Source organism: Macrobrachium rosenbergii, chromosome 42 (genome assembly GCF_040412425.1).
Source record: "Macrobrachium rosenbergii isolate ZJJX-2024 chromosome 42, ASM4041242v1, whole genome shotgun sequence".
Taxonomy (NCBI): Eukaryota; Metazoa; Arthropoda; class Malacostraca; order Decapoda; family Palaemonidae; genus Macrobrachium; species Macrobrachium rosenbergii.
The window spans coordinates 25698879-25720956 of NC_089782.1; the positions used below are offsets into that span (position 1 = coordinate 25698879).

Consider the following 22078-nt stretch of genomic DNA (forward strand, 5'->3'; position numbering starts at 1 on the left):
ACTGAGGCATTTGACACTGGTGCTGTTCGTACACAAAACGCCACTTAATCTCATACGCCACTGGGGGATAGCGCCGTCAGTGTACCTCACGCGGTGCGCTGTAGGCATCAGGTCTAGGTAGGCATTACTTATTCTTTGCAGCGCCCCTTCGGCCTCTAGCTGCAACCCCTCCGTCTGTACTTCCGTCCATATCATCTTTCTTCCATCTTACTTTCTCCTAACAATTGTTTCAACATTATTTTCAGCGATGAATGACCTCATATGTCCCAGCACTTGGCCTAAATTTTGTATTTACAACTTAATCTTACAGCAATATTATATCCATAACCACCGAAGATACGAATCAAAGTAGGAATCGCATCAAATGGATTTTACTTCAATTATTAATTTTCTTATAAGAACAGAGAACGAAGTTTTGTTGGTTTAGATTAATCTGGCCTTGCCAGAACGGGTAGGTTATTGAAAGGGATAAGAGGTCTGATGTGGAACTCTGGACTCTACAACCAACAGAGGCGTAGAGTAAAAAATCCGCCTATAGACTTCATGACAAGGGCGTATCTTGCGATTGTATGACGGAACGTATGCATTGTAAAGACATATTGAATTTTCAAAGATCCAGGACGGACACGATTAAAACATAGATTAAAATGACGTTGATATTAATTACAGTGCAACTGAAAGCAATGATCAATCATTTTGATTAGATTGTCCTCAAAAAGTAGAAATCATAACAACTGTGTTCGTATTATGGAAATGATGAATAATCGAATTTCACAGGGGGTCCATGGTGCTAGATACTTAATGCAGAAAATCCAGAAAGCATGTATTAAGACAGCAACAAGGACCCTCGGTAGCAAATCGCTAAGAGAGAGAAATACCCCGAGTGACAGATTTTGCCCGGTTACAAAGATAAGCGAGATTCGTGTTCCAAATTTCCAAACTGACGTAATGAGACCCCATTTTGTCAGCGATTCTTTCGTTCTGTTATGAACAAAACTTTGTGGGGAGACATGATATGTGATGGAGAGAAATATTCCTTATATACTAAAATGTAATGACTAGCCATACATTTTGTCTGCGAGTAACTTCTTTTTGTATCAGTGATGGTCTCTGGGTAATGAGAGTTTAGACGGGCCAGTCTCTGTCACCTGCTGGAAAAGATAGAGGACCTGAAGAAGGGACAAGGAGAAGACTCATGATGTGGAACACATTCTATAGCCTACTTTTTTTATTTTTAGGTCAGCGATGACCTAAATATAAAGAAATACTTTTGCTATTCTACCATATTTTCGCCGTTTCGAATATTATGAAATAATTCTATACATTTCTTTATAAATTTAAATAGGTATAATTATATTTTTTGGGGAGATAGCTTTTCTCAACGTACACTTTCGGGTTGTCGCTAACCATTTGAGAATTAAATAGTTTATGACACTAATATGACAAGTCACAATTACTATCTTGGTTTGCTCACGTGTTATATCAGTCTATGATTATCTAAGATGCTTATAAGGTCTCTTACTCCTTCGTTTTTTCTCTCACCGGACCATATGTTAAAGTCTTGACATTAAAGTAATGCCTTATTTAATTGTAAAGTATACTGAGTTTGTCCTCTGTTAGAATGACATTGCATTTGAACTGTCTTTAATGGTCTATGAAGCGTGGCAATTCTTATTTTCTCATATTTGCCTTACTTACAATTCAGTTTTCCCTACTTTATTCATATTCTTTTAAGACTTGACGTATTTTAGCATACACTTTATTAAACAAATATATTGGCCCTACCTTTTGGTTTCATGACACTTCTTTGGGGTGACGTGTGCTACTAAACTCCAAAAGAAGAAGAAGAAGAAGAAGTAAATTACTTTCTCAGTGAATCATAACAAACCGTTCACATTACGTTGTTATGAATTACAAAGCAGTCACGTTATCTTCTAAACTTACAGTTGTAATTGCACTTTGGTAAGTATAATGTGTTATGTTTGCCTGGATTATCGAAGCTTTATTTTGATAAATAGGCTAAGGAGAGAATATTAAATTAAGTATAATAAGGCTGGCGAAGCTTAACTTGGTCCACCCCCGACACTAGAGGTAGGTTAGACCATCCAAATATAAATCACCATGACGATATAGTTAATGACTCTATATTGGTATTTAGAACTCTAGGATGACCTTGTTTAGGACCTTATTATGAGTTACCTAGTGTCTGTTTCGAGGCGCTCAAAGTGTAAGTGTATAGCACAGGCTAGTCCGAGCCATGTGTTTACCGATTTCTACGGTATCTAACAAATTATAGTCTACTTACATAATTTGGTCAATGTCCAGAACAACTGCGGTGAGAGATATGAAAATAGGTCACACTATAATTTTCACAATATAAAATAATAAAACTTTGTCTCTGAACACTTTTGAGGAGATTCACCATAAGATATTAATGATTATCTAATCGGCATCCTCGAAATCTTACTGGAATTAGTTCGAAAATGAGGTTTTTACTGCAATGTTTCCAGTGTAATGTTTTCAGAAAAAACTAGTTCCCATCGAATGATTTTCGATTTTTGACTTATAAGGTTAGACAATACCTGTCCCCAACCTCCATAGCTATTATGGCGAAATTGTGGTGTTTCCTCATTATAAAAAGTGGCCTAAACGCTTTAAATATGAAAAATATTACATTTACTTTTAATTTTGGTACCATAAGTTGTTCTGGACATTCACCATAATTTTTTTTTTTTTATAAATATTGACATTTTGATTGCTCATTTTGAAACTTGTGAAAGAGCTTGACATTTTTATTTTTTATGTGATTCTGATGAATTTGGTATATCCTTGGGAAATGCTTGGTTAGACCACTACAGTACACCCTTAGGCGTTTACCAAATGACAAAGGGGACCCCTTGTGGGAAACCAGGATAAAAGTGCAAAAGAGTTGCGCACAAAAGGACTATTTCGACAGGTTGCAGCCTGCTTAAAAGCAGGTGAGAGACATATTTAAACATGGATGCATTCTAACCTAGCCTTACCTTACCCTAACCTGTCTTAGAGTGCAGTGCCCTGACCTGGCTGGGGAAGGGGGGGTTTCACCAGCCTAGACACTCCCAATTTGACATCGTGCTTAGCAGAACAGTGTGCAACTATAGCCTAATAAAGAAAGAAATGAAAATTAATGAAAAACATTGATACATCTAAATTGATGACTTTTAGTTCACTATTATATTCCAGTATGTTTTATATGAATTTGAAATTGACATTTGTGGGAAATACACAGTTTTTGAGTTCTTGGTGAACCACTCACATGAAGAAACTAGACTAACCTAGAATTATTGTAGAAAACATTAAAATCACCCCAAGTATTCTTTCTTCAGAATAAGTCAAAATAAATAAAAATACATCAGAAAACCATAATTAAAATTATAGTATATGAGAAATTATGACATGGTTGGACAGTCATGGATCGAAGCAGATTAGTGGGAAGACTTCCCCACCCTAAAAAGTCTTGGGTTTCCTTCTGTGATTCACCTATAATTTTTACAAATTTGGGTAGGGGAAACATGAAAACAATTGGTTTGCACCAATAGTAATTCTCAATTCATAAAACACAATATTAGCAGTTTGACCAGTATTTCATGTTTGGTGAGAAATTATTATTTTTTTTTCATTACAGCACCTAAAGGCCCTCATCAGGTAGGGTGCAGCACCCTATGTAAAGTTGGGATGTGTCCTTTAGTTGACACATTTGGACAAGGGGGAGATGTAATTTTCTATTGATTCTCTTACCATTCCCTAATTTATTCTTCAGATGATAGACTACGCCAGAGTCTCACTAAAGTGTAAAATGGAATTACTGTATTTCTATAGCAAAATTGGTTTTGCAGAAGTGAAATGTACCCATTTTTTTTTTTATGAAATAAATGGAATTGCTGTATTTTAGAGGAAAACTGACTTTGCAAACATGAAGTGGACCCATTTTTTGTATTTTTTAAATGAATCTTACCTCTCCATTATGATAGCTGCAATCAGGTGTGTGAATGCATTTGTTCTCCACATTCTCCTTCCTTTTTTATGCACTCTCATCAACTTTTGATGCCTCGTAAGTCAGCATTAGATTCTCCTGCAGATTAGAGTAATAGGAGCTTCTGTTATTCGCCATTGGCAATGCGTAAGGTGCGGACGCAACATTGTAATTCCTGTTCTCCTCAGGCATCACGCTTCCAGTCTCAGTCCCTTTCTATGTTGCCTCGGAATACTCTTGAGCATTCTAGGCATTTTCTTCAACCACGTTTGACATCTCGGATGCTTCGGCCTGCTTCCCAGTTACCAAGGCAGGATTCGGGGTATTCTTGAGCCTCTTTTAGGTGCTCTCAGTCGGCTTTGCAGCCTGAGGGTCAGTGTATTTGCCTATTAGAAAGCGGATCATTCTTTGATTGCTATTGTCAGTAGCATAGCAGACTGGATTATCTTCCTCCCAACCAAGTTTATTGAGGTCGACTCCTTCGGCAGTTTTGGTTTTGCCTCCTGTGTGCAGGTGATTCTGTGGTGCCAGGTGCCGTGGCACAAAGCGGAGCCAACCATTCCTGTGGTATGGAACAGGTTTTTGCTTCCAAATTTAAGTCTATTTAAGAGTTGAAATTCCTTTCATCTCAAGAAGCGGGGGGTTCTGCTGCCGTAACCTCTGCTTTCCCAGGATTTCCCTCTAATGAGCCTGAGGTCCGCGAAATTGACTCTGATGCCGAGGAAGAGCAGGTAGTATCATCAGCTTTTCAGAGACTGATTAGGGTCTGTGCCAGCAGAGTTCCTGAATTATTTTAGGAACCAGTAGTTCAGGATACGAGGTCCCCTGGGGCTAGGCTGGAATCTAATGCGGATCCCCTTCCATCTCGAAAACTGGCTAAATCGGAACTGAACAGATGTGTATGAATACTGTATTGTGCTTAGTGTGGCACAGTCAGTGACAACTCGACTCTCTTTTCATAGCGTTAAGACCATGACTCTAGCTTTGACTGATGAGGCTTTTTCCTCTGGAATGCTGTTGTTCAATGTCAAAGGTGAGCAACTAAAGAGGTAATTACCACCTCAACCCCCCCCACTTTTTTTTTTTTTTTTGTCTTATGAAGCTTCTCATGATGAACTCCTTGTCCTCCCATGGAAGGGATGCTGTATACCAGTCTCTTCATCTGCTGCTTGCTTCATTTTACCATTGTTACTTAGGTTTTGCTCCCTCCTGTGGCTGTTATTCTACCCATCCCTTCCTCATCAGAGTGAGCATTTGTTCAGTAGGCAACTCTTTCTTGGCCTGTCTCTAGATGATTGTTTCTTCTGTCCTCCAAGACCAGTTCCTCACTGTAGTTGATTCATTCATGAATGAGTTACTTGTGTTCTTACAATCTGTCATTGCTGTGCTGCCTGCTGTCCCATTTCTTGTATTTGTTCCCCCTAGTACTTTGGTATTGTCGGTAGAGGCCTCCCTCTCCCTTTCCTTTCAGTTACTTTAGCATTTGCAAGTGCCTTCGTGTACCTGACTAGTCTTTAGCCAAGCTCTGGTCTTGTGTATATAGACTGCTGCTGGGTACTCGACTGCCCCTGCACACGATTGATCCCATATATACTCAGATGCCTCGTATGTACTTGGCTTTAGCATACCCAGCTGCGTCTGTGTTTACACCAGCTTCTGAGTAATTGACTGCAAAGGTATACTCCACTACTGGAGGGCCTCTCTTCATTTCTGAGCATTGCATCTTCAGTCTCCTTGGCTGCTTCTCTTAGCTTCATTGTGGTCCAGAGCTTCATTGCACTCCACTGCACACCTGCTGTGCCAGTGTTCTTGGCATACGTACTGCAGTACTCATGAATCTTTATCACAAGTCTGCTGTTTTTTCCTTGTTTACAGGTCCAAGCTTATAAGATATTCCATTACCAAGTGGTCCTGTCATTACTGTTCTCTGGGGCACCTTTGCTCAAGAGTATCCTTAAGCCTTATCAAAAGACATCTTTGTCTGCTGATCCTGTTGTTTCTGTTCCTCATGAGTCTTATGTATGTGAACCCTCTTGATCCTCCCTGCACATTCATGACTTGTATTGCCACAAAGCTCAGGGATGGTAGATTATGAATGTTGGTGTTTTGAATTACACAGGTTTATCTTCAATTTTGCAACATAGTTCATGCAGCATGGAGGTAATCAAAGGCATAACTCTTTGGAATTATTTCCAGAGCAAGGGAGGGTGGCAAGTCCCAGCTTCAAGTGTTGGAAAATCACAGTACAGTACTGTAGTATCGATATATGAAGAAACTAAATTTACTGATGTTCTATTGTAAAAATTCATGTGGAATGTAGACATTCATTTGAAAGGATTAAGTTAAAATTTAGGTAAATTTCAAGAACTGTCAGAACATGACAAAAGTAAGGCTTCTACTGTAAAGGTTGTTGAAAGATTTGATTCTTCTTAGTGTTAAATTGGCTATCCAAGTGAGGATGAGCTTTTTAACTCCTTTTGTGCGACAAGAGATAGCTGAAATTCTGTAACTTGCCTAGTCCTGAAGATCAGAGAAGTTAAGGATTTTCTAAGGGAATGAGTTGTTTTTTTTTTTTTAGTAGTAAGCCAGTACAGTGTTAAATTGAGTTTTACTAACTTTTGCATTTGTTAATAGCCTTAAGAAGAAGCATCACCTAAGATAACAATGAAAATTATTTTGTATTATACCATATAATGCAGGCAGAGGTTCTGTATGTAAAGCAAAATGTCCAAATTCTTATATTATATTTTTTACCTTTACAGCTGTTGCATGTGAAATCTGCTCAAGGCGTAATGTCAGTCACTACAAAGAAAAAGCATGTGGAGCGGGAGCTCTATGAAGACTTTTCTTTACCCGAAGAACATCAGTCGATTGTTAGAGTTGTTAGAGCAAGGGGAAACAACTTGCATCAAGTAAGTTCAGCAGGGTTAGCTCTGTAATTTTAGTGGCTTTACTTTTGACGATGACGATATTAAATTTTTTATGCATTTTCAACTGTTAATTGAGTTATTCTTCCAGTGGTTTTGGAGACATTTTAAATGAAAATTTATCTGGAATGTTTATGTTATACAGTTACACTGGATATTAAGATTTGAGTAAGATATGGGAAAGCTTTGTCAAGTTACAGCTTAAAAATTAAATAAATAGGATTCTTCCTCCACATTGGGTCACTTTTTAAAAGTAAGTAGTTGGTTCTACTCATCCTCTTAAAATATACTTTAGATTTCATGCAGTTGGAATGTCGGAAGTTCAAGGAAAGATGCAATGTATTACTACTGTATTACAATTCAACTTATATTTTAATATTTTACGTACATTTTTATTTATTTTAGACTAATTTGTTAATCTGTCTGTTTTTCTAATAACTCATCTTTATTTCCCATTACCTTCCATTACTTTCGAATGAACACCATATTCTTTGGAATCCTAAATTTCAAGTTAGTGGCCCCTGAGAGCTTGTTCCATATGAATAAGGTTTATCTTGTGAATAATAATAATAGATACTTTGGCAGCAGCAGAATCTCATGCTGTATCAGTTGCATTACCTTGCTTGTGCTAGCCATCACAGAATACAATTCCAGTAATGCTTCAGAGTACTTGTGTGGCAGGGGTGGTTAAGTCCTGCTGTTCATTGTATGTGTGGATGTATGTATGTTCATATATATATATATACTGTATATATATATCAAAGGCTTAAGATTGATAGATATTTGATAGCAGGATCTCAAGATCTAGAAATAATACAACCTTGTTTTCAAGTTGAAGGGAATACATCTTTTAAGTTTTGGGTTGTTCCATTTACAAAGGGAGTAATGCATTAAAGGAAATGTGCCCGAGGCATAAGGTTTGAGGTGCAGAGGGCCCATGCACTTGAGAAGAGTGAAGGGAACAGAGTTGAGTAACCATTCTGTTTCTGTGCCTTTAGAGTGGGAGAAGTAGGGAATCCTACCCGATAGAACATCCTGCTTATTGTTCAGCAAGAAAATACTGAACCCACTCTTGTAAAGTAAGTTGGTTAGCAATTTTAGTTCTTATAATTCAGATGTCTTCACAATCGGATATTTCTTGCTGTAGATGATGAAACCTTTAAAATAAAAGAATTTAATAGCAACAGCAGATACCCTTACAGGTCCACAGAAATTGAGACTCTAGGCCAGGATTAGGACAGGAAACTCAAATTCTCAATCTTGAGATCAAAAGTTTTTTTACAGTTAAGGACAAGATCACCTACAGTCATAGACTATTAAGGAATCTTGGGTCATTGTAAAGACATTTCATTTGTTTCATGAAAATTTGGGCATAAAGCCAAGCAGAACTTGAGATGTGAAGAGAGATTTGTAAAAGTAGGAAAGGAGATAAAATAAATGGCTTAAAAGTTGGTGCAGCTAGTGGGTAAAGGAATGCTTCAGTCAACCTGTAGTAATGCTGAATCTTGGATCATTGTAAAGACATTTCATTTGTTTCATGAAAATTTGGCCATAAAGCCAAGCAGAACTTGAGATGTGGAGAGAGATTTGTAAAAATAGGAAAGGAGATAAAATAAATGGCTTAAAAGTGGGTGCAGCTAGTGGGTAAAGGAATGCTTCAGTCAATCTTTAGTATGCTTACAGTGCACTGTGTCAAGTGAACTGACAGCACTAACAGGTATTATAAAGACATTGACATGACCAAGAATGAGACACTAGATTTGTTGGCTACTGACAGTTCCAGGACTAATGAACAATGATGAATTTAATATGTTAATGGATTTTCAAGTGCAGTTTATTTAATTTGGGATTATACTGAGCTAACTGACCACGAGTTAATTTTTCAAATTTTGTCAGATATTGCTCAACTACTTGTACTGCAAGTAGTAACACCTTAATGCAGTGTTTTACCTAGTTCACCAGTTTAATTAATCCTGGGTTAATCTGGGCTAAGTTTACCAGGAGTTAATTTTTCAGATTGTATTAAATTGCTAGACTACTTGTTAACGTGTAGTTTTGTATTTCTCTTTGATATGACCATTTTAATTTGTATAATGCTCTTGTTAATAAAGTATGCAGAGTAGGTATTTTTAACAGCTACTGTAGTAACTACTAAAAATCTGTGATGTTGCCACTTTACATAGTTTTTACTGGTGCCTTTTTGATACTGAATTGTTCACATATATATCTTTTATGTTTATGCTTTACTATCAGTTGCATCACTGAAAACAGCATAATTCAGCTATGTACATCTTCTAGATTAGTTGCATTTTAATGCAAATCTGCAAACAATTATTGAATGTTGGCTTTCAGTACCGTAATGCGATTTTCCTTAGTAAGAAAATGTGCAGTGTTCACATACAGTTCAAGTGTTTGCAGTGATACCATATATAAATACTGTCCATGGCAGCATATGATCATCGGGTGTCTTGGCAGTTAGGTTTTTTCTCAAGGTTAAAGATAGTAAATCTGTATGAATAGATTATTTAACTTTAACTTCAAGTATGAATAGATTATTTAACTTCAACTTCAAGTATGTAATTTGAAATACTTTATTCTTAGTACCTTAAAATCTTAGGACTAACAAATTTTTAAGCAGCACGCCATGTTATTTTAATCTTTTTGTAGGTCAGTGACATCTGGATCTTTTCAGGTTGCTGCACCAAATGGAGAAGAGTTCCTTGTATCAATGCCTCCTAAGTTTCGCAAACATGTCTGGATTAAAAGAGGAAATTATGTGGTGACAGAGCCCATACCTGAAGGAAATAAAGTACGGGCAGAGATTGTTCGAATCCTAATGAAAGACCATATTCGATTTATTGAACAAAATGGTAAATGGCCTTCAGAATTTACTCTGCAGGACTGTGAGAGCAAAGATGAACAGGAAATTAGTAGCAGACTGGACAGTATTAAGGTCAGCAACGAACAGACTGACGAAAGTGGCTCAGAGAGTGAACAAGATGATTTTTTGATTGAAAATCCGAATAGACCAAATGTTTATGTTGATGAGACTGAGTCCAGTGACTCTGAAGAAGAAAGTGATAGTGAAACTGAATCTGATGAACAATTGGACAACAATGATGGAAGTGTTAATAACTAAAATGTAACGGAAGTGGTTGTATTTGTAAGGTATAAATGACTTTACCTGAAATAACTTTGCCAAGCATGCTGTAAGAAAAAAAAAAGGACTTGTTGGCTTTCAGGTGTTACAGTACCAATGAAGGTGAAGCTAATCTTGTTAAAATAACCATATGTTACTGTTGGTGAATATTATTTATAAATTTTTATGTGTACTTTTTGTATGAATATTTCTTCATAAGGGGAATCTTTAATAAAACATGTATAAAGTCCTGGTAACATTCCCAAGGAATTCTTATCCTTTATTTGTTTTAATGTAAGCTAGTATAATTTTTTATTCTTAGTTGTGTATTAGTAATCATTCCTATTGAATACAGATTACTGCTTTTTATTTAGGGCTATTTCTCAGCACGAGTTTGAGATGGTCATTGAGGTTTGTTAACAAGGTAGCTACTTGGTCTTGTTGTCAGTTCACTGGAGTATTGCAGACATTAACATCCCAATAAAAAACTCAACACCGTCGAGCCTCCTGTAGCAGTTGTCTTGCTTGTTGAGATACCTGCACATTATCTGCTGTATCCAAGAGTAAAATTTGTGGGCAGGGTAAGGTGAAGAGTAGCCAGCACCTATCATCTTCCTCGCTTCCTCATTGTCAATCCTGTTTTTCTTATCTTTTTTGCCTCCAGAGGAAGAAGCCTTCTCACAAGAAGCCCTTCTGACCTTGATTAAGTGCCTTATTTCTTCAGAGGTTGGTGACAGCATTCATTAACCTGTGAGTGAGATGTCTGCCACAGGTAGTTTTTGACACCATGTTCTCTAAGTTTGCTCATGAACCAGTGTCCCCATGTCTGCTTAGACTCTTCCTGTTCAAAGCTTTAGCCAAAGCATGTAGAGAATAGTTAGTGCTGCCTTCTCACTCTGCATGTGCATGATCCTGAGATTGTGTGCAACAGGTTACCACTGTACAATACCATGGAGTACCATGATTTGTATGTGTGTAATTGTGCTTATCCTCAGGCAGTGCCTGCTGTGTCCAAAACTCCTGATTTACATGTGCAGACATAGGATTCATACACAAGCTTGACCATTTGTGTGTAGCCACTAGTTTGGTTTTGACTGATCACATGAGTCTCCAGGAATGTGGACCATGATTTTGAGTAGTTATGAATCTGCCTCATCACAAGTTTCAGTGATGTGAACCACCAGTCCCATCTTTCCTGTCCACGGTTCCAAGAGCTCTCACTAGGACAGACTGGAGAAGATCAAACTCACGCTTTGGGGAATATTTGAAGACCTGAGGGTCCTTTTCCATCAGGAACCTTTCAGACAGAGCTGGAATGGTTTTCTCAAGAGATCATTAGGCTCATTTTGAGCTTAAAGATCTCATGGAAGCAACTACTGCACTTTCATTGAACCCATCTCTTTGAAAGAGAGTACTTTAGGATGTACTCTGGAGCTGACAAAAGTTGTTCTGACACTGGTCACTGTCATATTTCTATCCTTTCAATGTGTTCTGCACTAAACCTTCTTGGAACCGTAAAGTTCCAGATCTTTAGCTGCAAAAAGAGAAAAATAAAATTTGAACAAAATTTTGCTAACATCCATGAGGTTTGTCTAGACATCAATAAGCATTACTGTAATTTCTTCACAGTTTTTCCCACGGGCCCAGTCATAATACACAATGTTTGCTCTAGTCAAGGTCAGTAAATTCTTGGCTAGTTTTGAGTCCTGCTGTTGCAGATGATTAATCAAGAATAGAGCATGAGTGGTTTTTGTGCATTTACCACAAAATTCCTTCACTACTGCACGTGACTCTTCGCGGGTACAGCAAGGTGATGTCACACACTTTCCTGTAAAATATACTGAAAATCAGGATTCCTGTTGTATTAAAGAGTACACTTATATTGACATTCACTTAATAATTTTTACTTTGTTAATAACTAATATGCAGTAATCGTATACCAATAAAATATTCTAAAAGATTACATTAAGCAAATTCATAATACCTGTCTCAACTACTGTAGTATACCCAATTATTGGTATATCATATATTTTTAATATTTCTTGCTAATAATTTCTTAGATAATTTATTGGTAACAAGTGACATTGGAAACTAGAAGAAAAGTCTGCATGGGATAGATAACATAGGAGGGTGTGCACTTTATGGACCTGAAAATGTTATGTAAATGCAATGTAACAACACCAAGAATCTAGTAACAAAAAAGTTTCAAATATTCTTATAGACACCTTTTTAAAGAGGCTCCAAGCATCAAAGTTTTTTTTCAGATGTACAACAGAAAAAACTTTGATCTTAAAGTTCTTCATACAATGCCTGTTACAAAGCAAGTGCAAAAGTTACACAATGCTTGTTATGCAGCAAGTGCAAAAAGTTGCAGAGTTTGAATGAAACTCTGGATGATTTCAACTTTTATTAAAAAATTTTCACATTAACCCTAGCACATTATAGAAACACACTGGTGCACAACTTGCAAACACACGCACACTGTAACACAAATCGGCTCCAGTCTATAACTCAGTCATACAGTACCATCATGCTTTATTAACAATTAAAAGACAGATTCTGTGCTTTGGTCAACCTACACACACGATTTATTACCTGAAAAGCTAACATTAATAAATTTTCCTCTGTCCAAAAGCTACTTCTGTGTATGAGTGTACAAGTTACACAAATATTTTCTTACGATGTTAAGGAACAGCCCTAAAAGAACTGTAATTCATCTCTTCAAGCCTCTTAATTTTTTGTTTACAAATCTTTTAAAAATAAAAACAGACTTGTGAATTATGATTTTTTAAAATTTCCCTGAAGGGGCTTTAGTTCCTTTTAGGAGCAAAATGAGTAGAATAAAATATACAGTGACATAGAAAGTAACAGTAATAAAAAACAAAGAAAATGCATAAAAACATCCCAGCACCATTGTACCTATGCATTTACTAATATTTTACCAAGATAAACATACACATTTTTAACTTGCTAACAGCTGTAAAACTGTATGCGTAGTTAGCAACACCATAAACTGAAATATACTGATAAATGGTGCATATTCTAGATTATACAGTGAAAAAAATACATTTGAAAACTTTCAATTCCTAACCCGTATGTGTAACAAGACTGTTGGGGCTAAACTTGTGATTGCATTATTACCAAATCACTGATCATTTAAGAAGTACCATGTAAATTAATACTGGGCATAAGCTTAAAACCTAATTTCCATAAAATCAATATGGTTACTTTTTCAAACAATTATTCTCTATTAAGAGTGACTGAAAACTTACTATTTCACTGAGGAAGAACTGAAGGTTTGTTAACCATTTTGTAACTAAATCGTATGGCAGTTAATGAGCTCTTAATTTACATTTTAAACATCACTACCTTCATCCTGTGGAAATGAGCAAGCATCCATATAGTACAACTATCCTCTTATTGCTGCTCTATAGAGACCACATATACCAACATTTTTATAATCTTTTTCCACAAAGTTATCTAAAAGGGATTAAATATTCTTCAAAATTCCAACTTTTAAGTACATTTCACTTTAGTTTATAACTATTTCAAGTTAAAATATAAACTTTTATTTACATAAAGGTAATTGTGATATCAAGACTATGTATGTTCACTTCAGGATTTTGAGTTAATCATAGCATTACCAGCAATGGCAGGTAGAGTGATCCTTCCTACAATTTACTTGGGCCATCCACTCTTTACACTAATACAGTACATGGGTAACAATGCTACATGCAAACTACTGAGCTTTACCTCTGAAGATGTTATGAGCAAAAAAAGGAAGTCATACAAAATAATCTTGGCACACCATCCCAATTCTAAAGAGAAAGACAGCAACGGGAGGGATGAAGGGCAACTATGATTCAAAGATATATTTACTGAATTTCAGAAAACCAAGTAAAAGCTACAAATGAAGTAACTATCCACTCCTTTCCAAGTGAAGTTGTGAAAAGTGCTAGATTGGACACAGTATGGATATATCACCAAAAATGGAGTGATGCTGGAACATTAATTTTTCTTGAAATACTTTCTTAGTTGATGGAAAATGAAAAAAAATGTAATGCCAATGATAATGCGTAATTGAAGGTCTGGTAACCTGCACGAGTGTTTTCATGTACACAATAATAACATTTTTACTCTTATGTGCCACACACATATACGATACATTTCTATGTTTTAGGTATGGTATTTCTGTACTTCTTGTACATAGGTGAATTACTTTGTACTAGAATTATTAAAGTAGTTCAGTGAAAGTTTGATTTCAGAACATTAACAAGCCTCTGTCCAACACTATCCAAATACATATACAGTGTCCATACATAATTAGATGAAATTACTGTAATGTACATACTCAGAAAAAGATTACCGTAAATGATGATACAATGAAGAAAAGGTTCAGTCTACAACTCTGAAATGTCTATCACTAACATCTTACTGGCTGTTAATAAGGGTAAGTGACATTTGAGTTCAACTGTTCCACATCTTAAAATATTATTCATTGATAAGATAGACAGAAAATGCCATGAACACTATCTGGATGATGAAAGTTATGTCACATTACTACTCATTTGAGTTCTTACCTTGCTTTTGGTTCTCAAACATAAATAAGGGAAGTATCCAAAAAGCATAAAACACAAATAAGGGAAGTATTCAAAAAGCATATTTAAAAGACAAAGCCCAAGTCAAGAATATTAATACACAAGCTTATGTTGTTGAGACTCCTAATAGCTTTGTGTACAAGAATACATGGTTGTCTCAAGATTTATCAAGAAGTCCTCTGATACCAGATTATTATAAGATGGAAACACAAAATAAAGCCTTTATATGTAAGATGATACTTATTTCAAAATAAAAGGATGTCAGAATGTTCTGGATAATAAGTAGATCCTTGAATAAATTGTTAATTACCTGAACCTGTACTTCAATTTTAATAGTATTCAGTACTGCAAAATATGATTTTCAAGCAGGAAATTATAAAGAGAACTCTCATAAGAACTTGAGATCCTTAATCCAACAAGTCTTCCCAAAAATTCAAATTAAAAAGGTGAACATTTAAATTTATATAATGGAATTCTTTGGTATACATATAATCATATTTAAGTTCCCTATCTTAAATTCTTCCAAAATGTTTGCTGTTAAAAATATACCTCTAAAATGTAAATATTTTTTTTTTTAAAGTGAAGACATCTATGAATATATTAAAATCATACCATAAAATATATATAGTAAAAATATGCTGTCTGTTTCAAAGAACAAAAAATTCTACTTACATTTGGCTGCAATACCTGTTGTAATAAAAATGGCAGAGCACTTTAGCAAAAAAAAAAACATATATGGTATTTTTATTATAATTAACCATCGTTCAGCTCATCCCAGTCACCACATACCTCAAACTGCATCAACACATTTTTAATTTGAGGCAACATCTGAGTTTTAAAAATAACATGCCAAGAAAAAATTTAGTGGCAATTGTCAGAAAAATTAACTTTTTAATGCTAGGCTTCCCTTTCCAAAGTTTAATCAGTGCTAAAAACCAGTGCTGACATGATAATCCAGGCATTAACATGAGAATATCATGAGTGGTGTCACCCCTTAGCCTTTCATTACTCATCCAAAAACCCCGATGAAAATTATTGACGACTTTCAAATGAAAGTCCTAAAGAAAGGTGTTGTCATTTATGTTTAGAAATTTCAAAAATTAAAGTAACAACTCCACTTACCATCTGTAAATATATCACTTTCAATAACACTAACATGAATACCACTTAATTTGAAACTGGCATGATTGAAGATGTATAAGCTTCCTGAATCCTTATTAAAAGACTTTTTAAGCAAAATGACACCAGTAAAGCACTTACCCACTAAACCCAACCTCATGAAACTAATCAATATCTCACATACAGTTGCTTTGATGCAGTTTACTTCACAGCCTAAACTGGGACTTGATAACCTCTCCATAATGTTTCCTAGAGTCATTACTACAAGAAGGAAGCCTTTAAACAACACTGAAAACTGTTCAAGTTCATCCACAGCACAGAATCACTCTTCTTTGTCCCACGCAAATGTGTATAACTCTTGTACAGGATGGATTTTGTGAAACTGCACATACGAAATAAAGCTTTTCCAAAATAAATAACTACTTCAAGGAAAGTGGTAGTGGTCTTGTTTGTAGGTGATCGACATATGAAGTGATGAGGTTTCCACTGAACAAGATACTGCACTGAATTACTACAATGCTTAACATTTTTCATACAAACATAGATAAAGGTGTATTTGAACAAGTTCTGGAAATGAACTGTACAGATCATTAAAGGTACCATGAAATTAAATTGCTGATGAGCTCTTGAAGATATATCCTCATTTATTGAACTTTATATTCCCCGTAAAATAAAAAATACAAACAATATGCATTTTTCCATTTTTGCAAGGAATATCTACTGCAATTTTTTCTTGTAAGGCTGGTGGAATGTTTTCCAGTGACTATGGCATGACACTTCATGTGCACCAAAGATGTACTGTATTATTAAACCTACTGGACCAAATTATATGCGATCGTGATTACTCACATAACAAAGATCAGTAAAGTAAAACAAAATTATTAAAAACATTTGGATCTTCTCTTTGCTGTTGTGTTTATTTTCCTGCAACAGAACCTTTCAACACTGGCACTGGTCTGTCACATATAATTTAGCCCTGCAGGGATTTGTGAGCACTGATTTGAGTATGAATGTTGAAATGAATAAATATTTGATGAACTCACAACAACCAACTGCTCCACTAATGTCTTATATCACAGTGATAAGCAGCTCCCCTGAGCAACCTCCAGTCATTTCCTGTGCAATATATTATATATATTGTATATATCATAGCACACATTTATCACTATATTATCCACCTTTATATAAATAAATAAATTTAAGAATTCACTATACACCTGAACCAAAAAATCCACAACGAGAGAAAACGAAACCATATATTGAACGCATCATCAGGATAAACTTAGATTTTTCTTCAAAAAATATTATTGCTCTATTATAGTTCATCTTTTTTAACAGCGTCTTTGGTTAGAGACGAGGACATATCTTGGTTATTGTCAAGTATATCTTCTATATGCTGAGGTATCATTCCCTCATACTTTTTCTTTAATTTTTTTAACTTATCGTGTATTTTGTCAGTTAAATGATCGACTTTACTATTTTCATTTAAGTCCCCTTTCTTAAGTCCAGCTGGCAGGGAAGAAAGTTGCTCTGATGGACTTTTCTTTGTATCCTTGGTCACAGGTAGAAATTTTCTTAGATTTGCTGTTAGAGTTGAGAGGTGGGTAAGGAGGTTATGTAGCGAATTGTCCACTTCAGGGGCATCTGAAGTTGAAGGATGGGCTGACTGCTGGGGAAGAGCTCCTATGAGTTCCCTTAGGTGAACATTTAACAGGGAGTGTAATAAACCTGGATTGGAGGCAGTCTTCTTTATCAACACATTTTGCAATTCAGACACAGCAGAGCTTGAAGGCTGATCCTGAAGTTGTCTGATGTTGATATAACGCACAGCAGCAATCAAAATTTCCTCTGCTGTTTGAGCCTCATCTAATAGTTTCAGGATCTCCTATAAAAAGCAAGAGCCAATCATTTTTTTATGCAACATTCTGTAGTATACATGGGTAATCTAAAATGATAGTTTATAATCTAACTTTTCACACTAACTTGAAAATATTACTCTAAAAATTTAAATTAGAAAAGCATTGTTATAACACAAGTACATGAAATCTTGTCAAAACACAGGTACATGAAATCTTACACAACAAATCAGTTCAGCAGCATATTAACTTGTCTGCAGAATCAGAGGTGTATCTAAATGGTCAAGTACATTCGTATAGCAAAAGCAGAGCATATTTATCATCATATATCAACTTCTTTTAGTAACACATCAACAAATGTTGTCCTTGGTCTTGCAGTGCAATCCCCTAGGAAGGACTATTAACCATAAGTTCCAAGTAACATTATAATTCTCCAACCTAATTACAATACAATACTTTGACACATTCCAAAAAGTCCAGACAAACTACAATCTTCTTCTTTTAACATGCTTTTTTCCATTTTTTGTGTGGGGTAAGCAAAATGCCTTCTTTTGAAGGACTTTGATTTGGCTTTGGGGCAGACCAGAGTCTCAATCGGTTGCCCTGCCTGACATCGATAGACAATGTAGTATGTGCATGTATCATACCAATCACCAGCTCCTCTTTCTCTCAGCAGTTTAGGGAGAGTTGATTGGTTAGGTCGACAGTGTCGAGACGTGTGAGGTGTCTGTTATGTTTTTAGAGATGCTGGAGTGGCTTTGCTTGTGTGTGTATTAGTCTGTAACACCCATTTGCTTAAGCAACCTATCCGTTGGTTACATACATAATCCCGGGTGTCTGCATGGATAGCAAAGAGTCTGCCTTCTGACCCGGTCAGCCTGTGATTTGAACCCGCGCCACAGACCCCTATGAAGTCCGAACTGCTGGTCACCTGACCACATCGAGGCTCTGCCGACAAACTACAATACTGTATACTGCACCAAAAATATGACTCAATTTGTTAAAAGTTTGACTACAATAACATTACTCAGAAACATAAAACAAGGTTACTACAATACCAAAAAAAGCAGTTCCTTGCACATTATCACAAACTGCCAATTTGTTAGGCACTTTTTGGATTAAATAAGTTTTTCTCCTGTCTTTTGAGTAATGCAAATACTTCATATCAATACCTTACATCCTTATCAACACAATACTTAGATACTACATTACCAAAAATTTTATTAAACTGCAGCTCAAATAACTGTAAGCAAACCATGAACTCTTGCCAAAATTAGCAACCTCTTAACTCTTGAAATGGTCCAGCAAGAATGTTTGGTAGTCCACATCTATATAAACTGTTTTATAATAAAATAATTCAATGGTGTACAGCCCAAATATTCATCAAGCTGGTAAAATATATCTGTTATATAATTAAATGATAGAATTATTATTTCACTTTCATTAGACATTACTCCAGCTCTCATAAGAATATTCTACAGAATGAATTTTACAAATATGCATACATGCATAGCTTAATTTAAAGCACAATGAAATTGGATTTTCACATAAACAGACTACCAAGAGGACTGCATATAAAAGAAAAAATCTGACATCTACTCACCATCTGGAGACTTTTACGAACTTCAAAATCCTTAAGGGGACGTGCCTGTTGTGTCTCCAGCTGGCCTTCAACGACTGTTACTAAATCATCATCTGACAAGCTATCCCCACCCTAAAAAAAAAAGATGCAACGAATGTAAGTTTCGTATTAAAAAAAAAAAAAACTTTTATAAATTGCTAGTTGACCAGCCACTTTAGTGCCAAAGTGACTTGTTCCAGTAAGGCAAGGGTTTACATTTTTGCAAAGTTACAAGCTATAACCAACAACAAATATATATCAAACAACTATTTCTTCAAGTCACTGGTTTCTTAAAACATCCAAACAAGTTATACAAAACAATCCTTGAAGAGGAGTTACATATACATGCAACAGTGTAAGCCTTACCTGATATCTTTTGTTGTTAATTATTGATCTAACAGTAGGTACTGTTACTCCACTATCATCACTGTGAGTTTCAACGGTTAAGTCATCAATATTTTCCAACGTATCTGTCATCTGAACTTGGACCTCTTCAACAATGCCCTTTCCTGTATCTGGAATTAAATCAGGAAATGTCAAAAAATAATGTTCTGCTGTATGTATATTCATGCCCTTAAAGATGTTTAAGATGACCACTCACTAACAAGAACACATCAGAGCTTCTATAACATCATTTAATGAAATTATAATGTACACAGGCTACTGAGGACACTTCTTTAACCTCAACCCAATAAACAGTAAAGCACTTGAAAAATCAGTAAAATTTTGATGTAAACAACCACATAATGAATATCAATACTGAATGTGTGAAATACTGGGAAAAGCTCATATCTGAAATAATACACCCTGTATTCAACTACTGTACATTCCTCTTTCAAATTCATCAGAGATCATTACAATTACAGTAGAACCAAACATTCTCTGAATAATTTCATGGACAAGCACTGTGGGAAGCAGTGAGAATACAAAATAGATATGGCTTCAAGACACCTATTTGTGCCTGGGAATATGGATGTACACTAGCACAAATAAAAATCTGAACTAGGGGTTACACATACCCCAGGTATTGCTTCCCCATTTCTAACTTTATCTTTATGTCTGTTTAAGGGAAGTCCTAGCCTGTAATAAACAGCCCTACATGAGTAAGATTTTAAACTCAGTGGTCTGGTTGAAAATTTCTTATGTAGCGAGAAGATATCAATAAAATGAAATGAATCTTAATATAAGTAAACAAAAACCATTTTAATATAAATCCAACACAGCACTGGAAATTTCTAACACACAAAGCATCCAGATTTGTATTAACAAGAAGTCCAGCAAGTTTTAACATTTGTATTAAGTACACTAACAAACAGATGTTCAAGAATGTATTTTCACGCCACTGAAGAAAAAGAAACATCACTATTGCTGTTACAATCATTACTGTTATTAATTTAACAAGACAAGCTGAGTTTGAGACTAACCCTTCATACCCACCCCTTTATCAAAGTAAAGGGGGAGGTATGAAAGGTTATTTTATATGAACTATGTTAAATTTTATTATATTACAGTGAAGGAGGTTACATTTGACAGTGTTACTACAGTACATTCAACATTTGCAGGTCAATGGAAGTACCCTATAAATTTATCTCATCTGGTAGTTCACATCACAATATAAAAATTTCTTTACAGAAATCTCAGATATTCAATGAAGCTTGGCTTTTAAGTCCCTTTTGGAGAGTTTGGAATACATAGCTACATTCCTATTCCTTTAAGAGCAAGCCATATTTGGTACTGAGATCAACTGCACCTTTTGCAGGTGGATATCCCCGAAACCATGAGATGCCATCCTTGTATGGAACCATAAATTAATGGTAAACAGGGACTCCTTGTGTTGCACCTGATATAATTCATTAAATTAATGATCACTCAAATAACAGGAAATAATTTTAATTTCTGAATAATCACAATAACACATACTTTGCAGATATTTTAGTTCAAGAGATTTTGCAATAGAGTATGACAGTATTTACCTAGTTCTAGCCAAAATCTGTTATTCATCATGTAAACTGAGATAATTAGACCTATGGTTATCAGATGACGACCCTCTCCAGTGTTATCTTCTAGTATTAGTTTCCAAAAGGTATTGTTTTAGTATTGAATATTTATTTATAAGGTGCGAATATTCTTGTGACCAGTGTTATCTTCTAGTATTAGTTTCCAAAAGGTATTGTTTTAGCATTGAATATTTATTTATAAGGTGTGAATATTCTTGTGACAGGCAAAAATGGTCATCAACTTGTCACAATAGAATTAAACAAATGACATAAATTAAAGGCAGAGGAGCACGTGTTTTAAAGTAACATTATACTTACTAGCATCCACAAGTATACCAACATCAGTTCTGCAGTTTTATATAAGAAAGTAAAGACTGATGGTATCATGTGGAAACCCCAACTAAATAGAATACTGATAAACTCCAAAATGAGTAGCATGCATGAACACCAGAGACCCTGGCAAAAGGCAAGATGGTGGAAAGTCACTTTGGGAGGGTAGGTCATGGAGAATGACAAGACATAAAATCTAACCTGGTCTCAATAATTGCAACTGAAAAAGGGAGACCATTTCTGTGGAAAATTTCATCTTGGATGCTGCTTATCTCCAAACATGAACAATCAAAAGATATTAAGACTTATATTCAGTTTTCTGACAAAATTACACTGTATTTTATAACGAACTTTCAAAAAGAAAGTCAAGAGTTGAAGGCAACACTATACATTGCCAAAGGCTGAGAATAATAAGGTACAGTATAATGAATCAATTTCAAAATAAATCAATTAACCCATTGAAATTCTGATACCTTCAA

At 35.4% G+C, this 22078-nt stretch overlaps 2 protein-coding genes across 2 annotated transcripts in view; one reads left to right on the forward strand and one right to left on the reverse strand.

The window, feature by feature from the left end:
- Nucleotides 1–1829: 1829 nt before the first annotated feature.
- LOC136828105 (probable RNA-binding protein EIF1AD) lies at nt 1830–10337 on the forward strand. The gene is made up of 3 exons (XM_067085881.1): nt 1830–1962; nt 6775–6924; nt 9632–10337. The coding sequence occupies exons 2-3, from the start codon at nt 6805–6807 to the stop codon at nt 10076–10078; spliced, it is 567 nt and encodes a 188-aa protein (XP_066941982.1). The 5' UTR covers nt 1830–1962; nt 6775–6804; the 3' UTR covers nt 10079–10337.
- A 2135-nt stretch (nt 10338–12472) lies between these two features.
- LOC136828101 (ER degradation-enhancing alpha-mannosidase-like protein 3) overlaps nt 12473–22078 on the reverse strand; it is a 72794-nt gene continuing 63188 nt past the window's right edge. The window contains 3 exon segments of the mRNA XM_067085880.1: nt 12473–17680; nt 19255–19365; nt 19639–19787. Of these exon segments, the coding sequence (XP_066941981.1) occupies nt 17111–17680; nt 19255–19365; nt 19639–19787 (830 nt within the window). The 3' untranslated portion in view covers nt 12473–17110.

Bases quoted from the DNA above. Each gene is read 5' to 3' on its own strand.
- LOC136828105 (XM_067085881.1), top strand. From the start codon at position 6,805: ATGTCAGTCACTACAAAGAAAAAGCATGTGGAGCGGGAGCTCTATGAA. The intron at 6,925-9,631 runs GTAAGTTCAGCA...GGATCTTTTCAG, and splicing joins GGGGAAACAACTTGCATCAA to GTTGCTGCACCAAATGGAGA.